At 37.9% G+C, this 14,702-nt stretch overlaps 1 protein-coding gene across 2 annotated transcripts in view; it reads right to left on the minus strand.

Moving 5' to 3' along the window:
- MPP3 (MAGUK p55 scaffold protein 3) overlaps window positions 1-14,702 on the minus strand; it is a 93,515-nt gene that overhangs the window by 61,782 nt on the left and 17,031 nt on the right. For both annotated transcript variants that reach the window (XM_026669673.2, XM_087947059.1), the window contains 2 exons: window positions 7,972-8,049; window positions 6,967-7,047 (listed from right to left, as the gene is read on the minus strand). In XM_026669673.2, coding sequence (XP_026525458.1) covers window positions 6,967-7,047; window positions 7,972-8,049 — 159 coding nt within the window. The remainder of the gene's footprint in view (window positions 1-6,966; window positions 7,048-7,971; window positions 8,050-14,702) is intronic.

The raw sequence follows: 14,702 nt of genomic DNA on the forward strand, positions 1-14,702 counted from the left end.
GGGAATACTGAAGAGCCATTAATTAATATTTAACAGTATCATGGTCACATGAAGTGTTAGTTCCATTTTATGCTGCTTCGATAAAACCACACCTGGAATATTGCATCCACTTTTGGTCACTATGATTAAAAAAAAATTGTTGAAACTCTAGAAAGGATGCAGAGAAGAGCAACAAGAATAATCATTTAGGTAGGGGCTAAAACATATGATGAATGGTTACAGGAAATGGGTATGTCTAATCTAACAAAGAGAAGGACTAGGGGTGACATGATAACAGTCTTCCAATATCTGAGGGGCTGTCACGGAGAAAAGAGTGTCAACCTATTATCCAAAGCATCTGAAGGCAGGACAACAAATAACACATGGAAACTTATCAAGGAGTAATCCAATCTAAAATTAAGGAGAAATTTGCTGTCCGTGTGAACTATTAACAAGTGGAATGACTTGCCTTCAGAAGTTGTAGATGCTCCATCACTAGAGATGTTCAAGACGAGACTGGATAGCCATTTATCCAGAAGGGTCTCCTGCTTGAGCAGGGGATTGGACTGGAATATTTCCAAAATCTCTTCCAACTCTGTTATTCTGTATTCTGTACTTATAAGGAGCTCTATAAACTATATAAATTTGGAAGGGGAACTTGGTTTTGGAATGCATGGACATCTTAAATCTCAGCAAGTTTTTTCATCCATTGCGTTTCGCCCAAGCTGTTGCAATGAATCTCCCCCTAAGATTCATCGACACATCCTCCTTACTCTAAGACGGTGCACCTACCAAAGGCTGAAGGCTTTTTCTCACAAGGTTGCAGCTTGTAATGTGTGGCTGATGGAGGACCAAAGTGATCCAGGCAAGGAAGCAGTGTTTTCATAGGAAGCTGGAAGAAAACATTCCATGCCAGGCATTCAATGTTGCACAGAGAATTCTGTGGACAATCGGCCACCAGCTGGTCTCTACAGTCCTTGACTTATGATCACTCATTTAATGATTATTCAAAGTTACAACAGTGCTGAAAAAAAGTGGCTTACAACCAGCCCTAGAACTTACAACCGTCGGAGCGTCCCCATGGTCATATGATCAAAATTTGGGCACTTGTTAACTGACATATGTTTATGATGATCCCAGGGTTGCATGATCACCATTTGAGACTTCCCAGAGAAATTCAGACAAGCAAAGTCAATGGGAAAAGCCATGGTGATTTACTTAAAAAGGTAAAAAAAGATGATAAAATTGGTGCAATTCACTTAATGACAAAAGTCCTGTCCCAACTGTGATCATGTTAAAACATGGTGAGGGTGGCATCAGGTGGGGATCAGTTAGTGAGGGTCGGAATAGGGTAGGGATGTAGACATCTTATAGGGTTAATAGCATTTAGGGATAATGGGTTAGGCATGGCCAGAATTAGAACTGCGTACAGGCCTGGGTGCGGTGGGGTGAGTCTCATGATAATGGTGATAAAAGGAAAGGGAGCAAACTCAATCCCAACTCTAACCTTGCCTGGCTTTTAGCCTTTCTTGCCTGATTAGAGTATTTGTTGTTTGATGCTATATTGAATAAACTATCATTGTCCTAAAGAGGAGCTTGAGTTTGGATTCATTTAAAGACAAATCTTCAATACTCAAGGACTGGCTGAGATTGAGGACTACTGTAATGGCCTGGAGCAGGACTGTCCCTTCACTCAGCTCCAGGTTCTTCTCTTCTTTGGTCATTTCTGTTCTGGCTGCCAGAGAGAACTGAATCTCATCATACCAGCCTGTTCTTTTCCTTTTCTTAGTTTTGCCCAGAGGAATACTGATCTCATGAAAGATCAGCAGTGCATATATAAGGAATTGATATTCCCATCAATATACAACTCAAAGGTCTCTGTAGGAGTCCCATGGGAGATCAAAGACAGAGGAGAAGAAAAGCCTAGGAGGAGAAGGGAGGCTGTCTGTCACGGATGGCTAAGTCTGCACGTAGAACGTAGTCAGCACACCTGAATGTGTTCGCCCATGTTACATCCCCCTGTGTTTTCACACAGGGTTTCATTCCCTTAAGTATCGCTTGCTGACAATAGACATTTGGAAAGAGGAAAAAAAAGGATTGGGGAAGAGAGAACTGTGATCTTCAAAAGGCAGAGGCATTGCACCAAATAAACTAGCTGTTGGAAGCCAGTTTGTTTGGTGCAGACTAGCGGATGCAAAATAAGGAATGGTGGGCAAGGGAAGGAGAAGGTAAATAGTCTCAGTGTCTCCGCTGAATACCTGGCCCAGGTCACAGAGCTGAGAAACATGCAAGGAAAAGGACAGAGGGGGGGGCTCCAGGGGTGGGATTCTAGCAGTTCACACCTATTCGCTAGAACCGGTTGTTAAAATTCTAAGCAGTTCAGAGAACTGGTTGTTAGAAGAAATTACTGGTCTAATCCTGTAAGGAAGGCAGGAAAGGAAAGATTCTGGTGTTGCTTACAGAAATTGCTTCTCCATTAACCCTTATTACATTCTTGGCAGGAATAGACTTCCTCTCTCAGGAACTTCTCTGGAGTTTTTTTCCCCTCCTTTGCTGGTACTTTGCTTGTGTGGAGTGACCATTCAAAGTTACAATGGCACTGAAAAAAGTGACTTATGGCCATTTTTCACACTTACAACTGTTGCAGCATCCCCACAGTCAGGAGAGGCCAGGCGAGGAGATGCGTGCCTCGATGTGAGTGATGTTGCGTTGGCCACGCCCACCAACTAAGCTACGCCCACAGAACCAGTTGTTAAAAAATTTGAATCCCATCCCTGGAGGGCTCCCCGTGCTTGCAACGGGAGATGACGTTGTTTTCTGCTTTTTTACAACTCAGAACTTCGGATCTCCTTGTCTGCTTCAAAGCAGCTTGCAAGTTTCTCTTCTGCCCCAAAGCACCGCCTGCAGAGTCCTTCACCGCATAGAAAATAACACGTGTTGCAGTGGCTCTTCCAGCCTCACGGCAGAGGTAAACAGACTGCCATGTGGGCAGCATTTTCAGAAGTGATAGTTTCCTTCTGTCTCAGTTTCCTTCTGTCTCACAAAAGCACCTTCATGCGGGTTAAACTAGAACCAGGCTTAGACATATAAACAAAATTAATTACAAATGTAATAATCCCCATTCAGGATGAAGATCTTCTCCTACAGAAGCTAAGTACCTTCTCCTCTCTATTCAGTACGCATGTTCCAAGGTTTTAAACCGACATTTATTTTTAGCAGATTAGTTAACAGGACTTCTCAAATTTTTCTATTGTCGTGACCTGAAATAGTTCTCTGTTCCCTGACTGGTTGGCTTAAATGCCTCTTTTCTCTTAAAAAGCACTAAAAGCCAAAGAAAAGGGTCAAAGGAGCTGGTCCTCCCTCCCCCCCCCCCCCGATGCTGTGGACTGCCTGTGGCTTATGAACCCCAGGACACCCATTTTTTGCAGTTTATGTGTCTCATGTAAACATATACTTTTTATATTTTAGATAAATACAGCTGCATAATTACATATGTTTGCCACCCACTCCTATCCCCAGCCAAGTGGAGAAGTCTTCATTGGGTGTATTAAGTGTAATATCTTTTAATCTTCCATTCTTTTGTGCACAGGCTTTCTTTTAAACTAGTAGGTTCTGAATTTATAATAGACCTCTGCAATTCGAATGCCTTTGTCTTCAGTTTCTTAGTCAGTCAAAGTTATTAAAACACTCTCATTAAAACCCTGTTTATTATCTGAATATTCAAATCTAATGGGAAGGGAAGTAAAGCATTCCCTTCCAGAATGGGAGAATAAAGTTCTGATAGGATAACAAGAGGGAACAACTATTTCTGCTACTAGAAAAGAATCTGGATCTAAGAAGCAAAGTGCTTAAATAAACATCAACAAGTTTGCAGGAGAAGGTAAATAAAATTGCAAGTTAGCAAAGAATCAAAAAACCCGAAAGCTTCACCTGAGCATGCACAAAGTGCTTTTTATGCTAAAAAAAGCTTTTGTGTCCATCAACCCTCCTTTCCCTATTCATCTTTGGAAGTAGGGTAAATTATTAAAAGCTTTATTCTACTTTTCTACCATGCAAGATATTAAAGACACAGAATAAAAACCTTAGGGGATAACTATTTTGCAGAATTCAGGATAAAATTACCCATTAACCTTAAGGAGCATTAAAAAGCATTTTTTTTGAAGGGCGGGTGGGAATTCCCAGGCACAATGGCTTTAAAATGAGTAGCAAGATATTGCCTGAGCATAAATTCCTAAATACTGTCTTGCTCACCAATAGAGAATCAGCAGGAATACAGATAAACAGATCTGTAGGACAGACCTCCAACATTTGGAAGCAACCATGTGGTGCGCGGGGGGTGTGTGTCAAAAAGGCAAGATAGCAGATGCCGTGTTGCAATTCAGTTCTGCCTTTTTTGTACACACTGTCATGTGCCATAAAAAGGGAAGGGTCCACAGCCACCATTTAAGCCCCACACATGGATTCTGGTACCTGGGAGCAAACCCTGAGAAAGCTCCCAGCGCATGACTCCTTGCCCATGGTGTAGAGTTGGGTGGCTAGAGAAAGATCTTATGATGACAAGGCCGACTTCCTCTCTGGAACATCCTCCTGAATGTTTGCCTGGGCTAAATATTGTCATCTTTCTAGTGTCAGGCACTGCCAATTGTTATTTTTTCCCCAACGCAAACTTCCTATGGCCTACAGGCCCAAAGTTCCAAGTTGCTCTCTACTCCTCTCTTCTTATGTCTAGCCCTACTATTAGCCAAAGTGAAGCAGCCATTTTGGGCAACTGTAGCTAGAACCTTAGCAACTCTAACATGGATGACTTCAACAGCCCAAATTTCCTAGCCGGCCTGTGCCTTGGTTTTCTTGGGAGGGATGGGCAACTTGAACCTACTGGGACATTCCTCACTCCATCCCATTGAAGCATTTGCATGTTTCGAAAGTGAATATAGCTGAACGGTTCAGATCCATCTTTATTTTGGAGAGTTGGGAAGATGTCTGGGGAGTACAACTGATACCTTACGGCTTACAAAAGCATAAAGCATCCTTAAAAACCTTGAACCCCTTAAAATTAAGCCAAATGTTCCAAAGGTGTGTGTGGGGGGGTGTTAACGTACAAAATGGACATACTAGGCAGAAATCTCACTGAGAGCGGGGTAGCAAATTAAGAATGAAACCACACAACCATCAGTCGATTTTCTGCTGCCAAAAAAAGGTGCAAATGAGGTAGCCCTCAACTTATGACCACAACTGAGTCCAAAATTTCTGTGGCTAAGCAAGACAATGGTTAAGTAAGTTTTGCTCCATTTTATGACTTTTCTTGCCGCAGTTGTTAAAGTGAATCACTGCAGTTGTTTTCACAGTTGTTAAGTGAATCTGGTTTCCCCATTGATTTTGCTTGTCAGAGGGTCCCAATCACACGACCCCTGGATATCACAACCATCATAAATATATGTTAGTTGCCAAGGGTCAGAATTTTGATCATTGATTGCATGCTGCAATGCTCATAAGTGTGAAAAATGGTCATAGGTCACTTTTTTCAGTGCTATTGCAACCTTGAACAGTCACTAAATAAAGGCTTGTAAGTCAAGGACTACCTGTAACCTGGTCAGTCTCTTTCTCACACCCCCTAGTACAAATTAATGGATTCCTGGCATGATGAACTATAGCCTTGAAATTGAGTAATTATTACATATTGATGCAACTACCGCCACTGGCTCCGACTTGAATCTGCACAATTTAAGCCTCAAAGTTTAAGGGGGCAATTTCTCCCTCTAAGGGACTCTCTAGCTCCCCAAATTGAAAAAAAGAAGTAGCTTTCTCTGACGTAATACCTGCAGATCCCATATAGGGGTCGAAGGGATACCTGGAGCAAACAAGATCAATCATCTCCCCTGTCGATCCCTCCTTTTCATTGGAAAAAGTTAATACGATTAAAGATGGAAGTCATTTGAGAGCAGGGTAATGGCACCCTTTTACTCTAGAAATAATTTCCCCACTATAAAATGGGAACATATAATGGGCATAAGAAATCATCTGGACGAACAAGGGGAAGACCTGCAACCAAGACAACAGCAAGTTAAAAGAAATCGGAGTTCAGGCCAGAAGTGTAATTTGAGTAAGCACCTTAGACATGAAGGTCCCTACTTCTCATGAAGAAAAAGGGAAGCAGGGAGGAAGGAAAGGGGAAGCACATTCAGACTTGCTCGATTCTGTTAATAAAAAATTATAATAAAAGTAATATTAGTTTGCATGTCTTTGGTTTCCACGCTTGGTCTATTTCAGTGGTCTCCATCCTTTCTGGCTCTGTTGACTACTGGTGGTGGAGGTGGGGAAGAGATGATGGTTTCTTGCCCACTGCTTGCATGGCCAGAACCTAGTACCAGGCCATGACCAAGGGTTGGGGACCTCTGATCTATTTGACAGAAGGATTGATGGATGGATAGTTGTCAGCAAAGAATTAGATGTTTCAGTGTCTCTATGCTGCCCTCTTGTAGTCACTTTTGCATCTGATCTGATATTCATAACAAAATAGACCTTGAGCATAATTATCTTTCTCAACCAGTCCTTTGGTGCTCCTACTATGTACCAAATCAGGGATCTCCAACCTTGGCAACTTTAAGACTTGTGGACTTCAACTCCCAGAATTCTGGGAGTTGAAGTCCACAGGTCTTAAATTTGCCATGGTTGGAGACCCCTGTGCCAAATATTAATTCCAAACAAATTCTTGATTTCTTCATGGCTGAATACTGTAAACATTTTATTCTTTATCCATTCTCACTGACAAGCAATCCCATCCTTACAGCATGCAGAGGAAAGAAAAAAATATCTTCTGAAAATCCTGTGAAATTGTGCAGCAGGAATCAGTTTTAGCCTTTTACATAAGTGATGGCAAATGTCTAAAATGGATAAAAAGAAGATGACTAAAGCCACAGTCCCCACTCACAATACCCAAAGGATCTGAATGCTTGCACTCCTTGAGCTACAGATAAGAAAGCCTCTTACCCTGAGATGAGGAGTGGAGAGCAGCTGAAGCAGTTCCTTTTCATCATTATTCATCGGTGCAGTCTGCAATTCTTCCATCACCTTAATGAAAAGGAAAAGAGGGAAGAGAGAAATTCACACACAGACAACGAATGCTTTTCTGATTATACTTCCAGTGATTTGTTTGCTAATTTTAGGATCACACTCTAGAAAAGGTCATATGTCCAGAGCAGAAGTCCTGGAATGTATCAGAATTACAGAATAACAGAGCTGGAAAGAACCTGGGAGGTCTTTTAGTGCAACCCTCATCTCATCTTATAAACCTACACAGAATTAAAAAGAACCAGAGAAACACAATGGAGCTGACTTGTACCAAGTGTTGGAAGCAGGCCTACTGCAATAAAGCAATTACTTCTAGCAATCTCCATTTATAAATGTTTCACTGATATTCTAAAAATGCCAAACTCCAAAAACCAAGAATCACATACTGGGGTTCTTCTAAGCAGTTTCCTTTATTGTCCCTCATCTACAGACAGAGATTTTGCCAAACTAAAGCAGACTACTTACTCCATTAAACATATGCTATTTCAGAACTCCTAAGGAAAAGCTATTTTAACTCTTTCCCACACAAACTACCTAAATTTCTCTGTCTTTTGCTCCTTTGGAACGCCCTCCCCTCCTTCTTGGGAACCCAGACTACGTACCACTATTAAACTGGTGGGTTATGGTGTAGCCCAGTGCTTTGCTTCGTGGGTTGGCAAGGGCAGCCCAACGCTCCCATGCCTAAAAGAAGGCATAAGTGAACTGAAGATGGTTGGGTTCATCCTTGAGATCCATAAAGGACAGCTTTATCCTCACCTAAAAAATTTTATCCTGCCACCCCACAGCTGTCTCTAAAGTAATGTTTCTCAGCTCTGGCAGGTTTAACACTACAGTGAAAATTGGAGTTCAGAGAAAAAAAATGGCAAATTAAAGACAACTTTTCCTTCTGTTTCCTTCTCTTTGCCCTTTCCCAGTTGAACTTACATCTTCAGCAAGAGCAGAGGCACTATGCAGTACTGGGACCGGACTGTGTTGTTCATAATGGCACAATTTTTCATGAATCTGAAACAGAGAACAGACAATATACACATGTACACACATACAAAACATCCAGTTGTTGGAGCTATCTAAGAAACTGATCCTTTCAAGACAATGATTTATTTCAACCAAGTGAAATATCCAACATTTGAGACTCTGGAAAAGAAAAGCTTGCTCAATTTCTCATTTTAATCTCAGACAATCAGTTTGAGAATCTATATGGTAGCTAGAACATAACAGGTTTTTTTAAAAAAAATATATATCTGTGTGGCTATAGCAGCATCTGCTGCCTGATGGCTTTTGCCGTTTTTATTTTCATAGCACAGGATGCTTGAGGGCTGAGATGGCAGGCTGCAAAATAAATACCCTTTAGGTGGGAAAGCAGCAGATGCCAGGCTGGCCAGAAGTCATGGGAGAGGGGTGAGGATCTCCTCTCTACAACTCAGTGTCTCTTTGAAAACAAGAAAAATCATATTCTGTCCCCAAAGCCAAATATTTTATGGTGTGAGCAATCCTCCAGCGCCCCAAATTTTCTTCATGAGTTATGAGTTACCATGTATTTATTTATTTGTGATTTTTAAAAGTAATACAGTAACATGTAAGGAATTGCATATTAATGGTTTTGAATTCTTTATTAATTCGGTTTAGGCCAATAAATAATATTGAATAATAATTGTAATACTGTATATATAATAATATATAAATGTCATTAGAATATAATGTATAATTATAATGTAATACTTAATAATAATTAGTTAATTAATTTTATTTAATTTTAGTTAGGCTTAAATAAATGTTGTAGCCCCTTAAAATTCACTCAAATGAAATTCTGACCACTTTTTTTTTCAAATTTTTTATTTTTAAAAACAAACATATATATACATACAAAACATAAAAACATAAAACCATCTTCCATTTTATATACATACAGTGTGTCAGTTGGTTACATATCTTTTGTGCTATCCTTTTGTAATCATTTACTCACAATTTATATCAGTCTTCACATTGTCAAACTAACATATGCTTATATATTTATCAGTTATTAATTATCCATGACTAAACTATTTATTCCATCATTTTATACGAGATGTTCCAAGTTTAACCTTAAAATTTGTGTTATACTTTCAACCAGTGGTTATATGTATCTATATTATGTTTTATATCAATCTATTAAATTTCTATCACAGAATTATCTAATCTATTACATTACCATGCCTTTTTATCCAACCATTGGTAAAACAAATCCCATATCATATAAAATTTCTTGTCTTCTTGTTCTCTAATTTCAAATGTCCATTTACTCATTTCAGCACAGTCCATAATTTTTTTGATAACTTCCTCCTGCATAGGTATTTTGTCATTTTTCCAGTTCTTCACAAATACAATTCTAGCCGCTCTTAAAACATTTACAATCAAATATTTCAGTTCTTTATTGTATATGTCCAGTATGACTCCCAATAAAAAGATCTCTGGTTTAAAGTCTATATATTGTTTTATCATTTTTTTCCAACCATGTGTGGATTTTAGTCCAATATTTCTTCACGTCCGAACATGTCCACCATATATGGTAATATGAACCAGGTATCTGATGACATTTCAAGCATTTATCTTTATTCTTAAACATTGTCACAAGTCTCGTCGGGGGTAAGTGCCACCTGTAAAACATCTTATACAAATTTTCTTTATATGCAATTGACATTGTCATTTTATAATTTTGAGACCACAATTTTTGCCATTTCTCTAAATCAATCCCATATCCAAAATTTTTCCCCCAAGCAATCATCATTTCTTTGACTTGTTCCTCCTCCAATTTAAATTCTAATAGATGTCCATAAAGTTTTTAATTACCTTTTCATTAAATTTTTATCTAAATCAGTCAACTTGTCGTAAATACCTTCTACCTTAGAGTCTTTATCAAACCTAGATTGTATTTGCAAATATGAAAACCAATTGATTTTTACACCTTGTTCTTCCAACTCTTGCATAGATTTAAGTTCACCCTTTTCATTCAATATCTCCCCATATCTATTGTTCCTTTTTATATATTATTGGATAAGAAAAAGCTTCAATAGTTGATATCCATGTTGGAATCTTTTTATCTTCTCCCAGTTCAAAAACAATGCCTCACGAATATAATGTCTTCTAAAATACCCCTGGGTTTTAGTTCCCTTATACCAGAGAAAGGCATGCCATCCCAGCAGCAAGTTATGGCCTTCTAAAGTCAATAATCTACTTAGTGTTATCCAATCCTTTACCCACATCAAACTTGTCGCCTGGTAATATAGCTCCCAGTTGGGCAAGGCAAACCCTCCTCTTATTCTTGCATCTTGTAACGGTTTTAATTTTATTCTTGCTTTTTTACCCTGCCAAATATATTTCAACACAATTCTATTTAAATCTTCAAAAAACTCTTTCCCTAATCGAATAGGAATTGTCTGGAATAAATATAAAATTCTAGGCAATATATTCATCTTAATTGTGGATATTCTCCCAATTAATGATAGTTGCAATTTTTCCCATTTCATCAAATCTGTTGCAATCTGCTGTTTGAGTTTAACATAGTTATCTTCCTTCAGCGTACTGGTGTAATATGAATCCCTAAATATTTAACCTTGTTCATGACCTGTATTTTTAAAATTTCTTCCAACTCTTTCTTTTGTCTTGCTAATATATTCTTTGTTAATATCTTTGTTTTGTCTTTGTTTATTCTCAAACCTGCTACTTTTCCATATTCTTCTATTTTTTCTATTAATTTGGGTGCTGTTTCCAATGGGTCTTCTAATATAAATACCAGGTCATCTGAAAAAGCTTGCAACTTATACTCCTCCTTTTTAATTTTCATTCCTTTTATTACTTTTTCTTCTCTGATATTCCTATTCAAGACTTCCAACGTTAACACAAACAGCAGAGGCGACAATGGACAGCCTTGCCTTGACCCTTTTCTTATATCTATGGATTCTGTTAATTCTCCATTCACCATCACCTCTGCAGTTTGTTCATGGTATATTGTTTCAATGGCTTGGATAAATTTCTTACCAAAGCCCATTTGTATCAATTGCAGTAAAATAAATCGCCAACTCACATTGTCGAAGGCTTTTTGAGCATCTAGAAACATCAAGGCCATTTGCTTGTCAAGGTGTGCTTCATAATATTCCAGAGTATTCAAAATGATTCTCACATTGTCTTTGATTTGTCTCTTTGGGAGAAATCCATTTTGATCAGTATGAATAAAATTATTTAAGTATCTTTTTAGTCTTTCTGCCAGAATTGAAGCAAAGATTTTATAGTCTGAGTTCAATAAAGATATAGGTCTATAATTTTTAACTTGCTGTAGGTCTGCACCTTCCTTCGGTATAAGTGTAATGCATGCTTCTCACCGTGTTTTGGTATCCTTTTCTTTAACATAACTTCATTCATAAGTTCTAAAAGATGAAGATTCAATATTTCCTGAAAAGTCTTGTAAAATTCCACTGGCAAACCATCTGGACCTGGTGCTTTCCCAGCATTCTGTTTTTTTAAGGCTTCTGTTAATTTCATCATTGTTATACTTCCTTCTAACATTGTTTCAATGTTTTTGGGTATCTGAGGTAGGTTTGCTTTCTGAAGATATTGTTTAACTTTTTCTTCTTGAATATTCTCTTGAAAGTATAGTTTTCCATAGTAGTCTTGTATATTTTTTCTTCTTCTCCTCATTTCCATAGCAAACCTGTCCTTCTTTATTTATCAATTGACTAATTCTTCTTGCTTCTCTTTCCTTTCTCAGTTTATAAGCTAGCCATCTGCCTGGTTAATTTGTATCTTCAAAGTAATTCTGTTTTGCATTTTTAATTTTTTGTGCTAATTCCTTTTTTCCATTAGTCCCATTTTATGTTTAATTATATCCATTTTATTTTTAATGTCTTTTTTGTGGGAACATCTGTAAATCTTTTTCCAGTCTTTTATAGTCATCCTCTAATGTCTTAAATGTCTCTTTCTGTTTTATGTTTCTTCTCCTAGTATAATCTATTATCAAGCCTCTTGTGTAGGCCTTCATCGTGTCCCAGAGATTCTGTAAAGATGTATTCTATTTTCTATTTTCTTTGAAGAAGAAAACAAGTTCTTTCTCTATTTTCTGTTTAAAGTTTTTTTCTTTCAGTATCATATTATTGAAAGTCCATCTAGATCTCCTCTTGTATCCTTTCCAAATAACTGACACTGGATTATGATCTGCCCAAGTGCTTGTTAGTCAAAAAGGGATTTTCAAAAGGGTTGTTTAAAAAAGGGAGAAAGAAATACAAACAAAAATAAAAAGATTAAAAAGTACCAGTCCAGCTTAAAGTTAAACAGCTTTGCCAAATTCAAAGTTGCAATAAAAAGGGAAAAAAGAAAAAAACTTTCACTTTGACAATTAATCACACCACTTAAATTCTTTTCTCTTCACTTTTAGTCCACTTTAATTTTTCCAGGGTGTCCTCTCCAAGAAATAATAAGTAAAAGTTCATGTCACCAAGCTGACACACTTTCTTTCCAATCTCTTCCGTTCCAGAGCTGTCCCAGCTTCAGCAGCTTGGAAGGCTGCCTCTCTGCCGCTGGTAAAAAGGGCTTTTCCTGGATCAACCAGGGACTTTGCAATGTCCCTGGGATTGACAGGATTCTTTAATCACCATCTCTACAGGACGGTTTAGGTCCAGTGGGACCGTCCTGCAATGGAGATATCAGCGGCGATCTTGGAGCTTCAAGATCGCATGCTGTACCGCTGAGACACCAGTTCCGTCCCCCCCATTCTCTGACCACTTTTTGAACTGCAGCCATTTGAAAACCAAATATCTATACAAAAGGTCGGGCACCTTGACTCCTTATCAAAAGGATTGTGTGTCAAAGTTTCCAGTTTTTCTATCAGACTGTAATCTTATATATGCTAATCAGGGAGCTAAATATTTGGTCAAGCATTTTTCCAATCCCATTTTGCCAATCCCATTCTATTCTTTGAATATTGATTACATTCCTTGAACTCTACATACTACACTCTTTGATTTCTTACTAGTTGCTTACTCTCTTCCCTGGGCATTTCTTGGGCATGCCATGAAGTTAATATTTTGAACAAATACATAATTTGGCTTCTGGGAACTATACAAAGAATTATAAGATTTTTAAAGGAGAACTATGCACTGTTGGTGCAGTATACAATAGTCCCCAGAAGGTTGCACACAATTTCTTAGCCAGACTGATCATGGTTAAGATACAACAAGTTGCCTTCTGGGTATTCTCTGATTGACAACAACCAAATATAGCAATCATCTTGTGAATCCCATGCTATGACTACTGTTTTGCAGGAAATCCGCAGCATACTTTATGATTCCAAATTGATTAATAGTTTGAAAAAAATGACATCTCCTGTAACAACTCATAACTCATCCCAAAGAATTTTTTAAAGGAGAGCTATTCACTGTTGGTACAGTACAAATATCAACACTAGGCATTCATTGCTTCAGAAATAGAATTCATGTACTTGTATTTCTTTTGAATTATAGTGTTTCTGTCCATTGTTATTAACTGAAAATACAGTCTCCAAGTTCTGCAGAGAGCTTTGTAGGCCATGTTATCAAAAAACAACATTAACAAATCTAAAAATCTATATATTTTAATGGTTTTCTTTCCTTTCAAAGTGTGAGCAAAGATCCTGAACACAAGCTTTATTATCAAGCTTATTTCAAAGAGATTCAGTGTGCTTGTTTGTTTGTTTGAATAAAGGCACTTTCACAAATAGATTCATTTACAGCAAGATCCAATTTGTTTAAAAACAGAAATATCAGTACAATTATTTGTGGGCTAAAATGCTGCCCCTCTATAGCTAAATTGTGGTTTTTGCTTTGCATATTTAACTCCCATTCACCAGGATGCTGAACTATAGATCTATGTTGAGAGAACAGTACAGACTCTTCCATTCCATGAAACAGTTAAAAGTTCTTTAGCAATATGACAACCTTGTAAACAACTTCAGTGAACTTTTCATTTTACAAACCTTGTTTAGCAAACTTGGCCAAAACAGACAAAATCTAGCCATACTGCATGTTGGTGCACATGCATAAAATCCTGGTAGTCATTTTATATACAGATATTCCTTGGCTTATGACTGGTGGCTTAGCCCCCATTCAAAATTATGACAGATCCTGAAAAAGTTCCAATGGCCACCCCTCCCCTACAGTCACAAGGTCACATTTTCAAAACTCAGCAACTGGCCCACATTTCTCTTTATCACCACCTCATTCACTTAACCACCGCTGCAAAAAAGGTTGTAATATGGGGTGTGTCATGTGATGGGCCAGTTAACAAACATGATGACTTTCAACCATAATTGTAGACTCTAGTTGAGGACTACCTATATACATTTGTCAGTTTACATCCATGTAAAACATATAATACATAAAACATGCATGCATAAAGGCCCACTGGATTTAACAGACACTCTCACTTAATAGACATCCCCTCCTCCCTCTAGCCATTAAACCCTCTGTTTAAATAGCACCTTAAAATTAGGAATTATTTCACTGACAAACTTTCATTCATTCTGTCTGATATGCTAACAAAATATCTATGTGATTAGAACCAGAGGAATGATATGAAAAAACGCAATTGACTAGTTTTTCTTAACATTTCATTCCTCTCAATTGCATTTTCCTTTTCATTCATGAATTATG

Source organism: Notechis scutatus, chromosome Z (assembly GCF_049901735.1).
Source record: "Notechis scutatus isolate UNSWTSFEM ecotype Mainland chromosome Z, rNotScu1.2, whole genome shotgun sequence".
NCBI classification, from domain to species: domain Eukaryota; kingdom Metazoa; phylum Chordata; class Lepidosauria; order Squamata; family Elapidae; genus Notechis; species Notechis scutatus.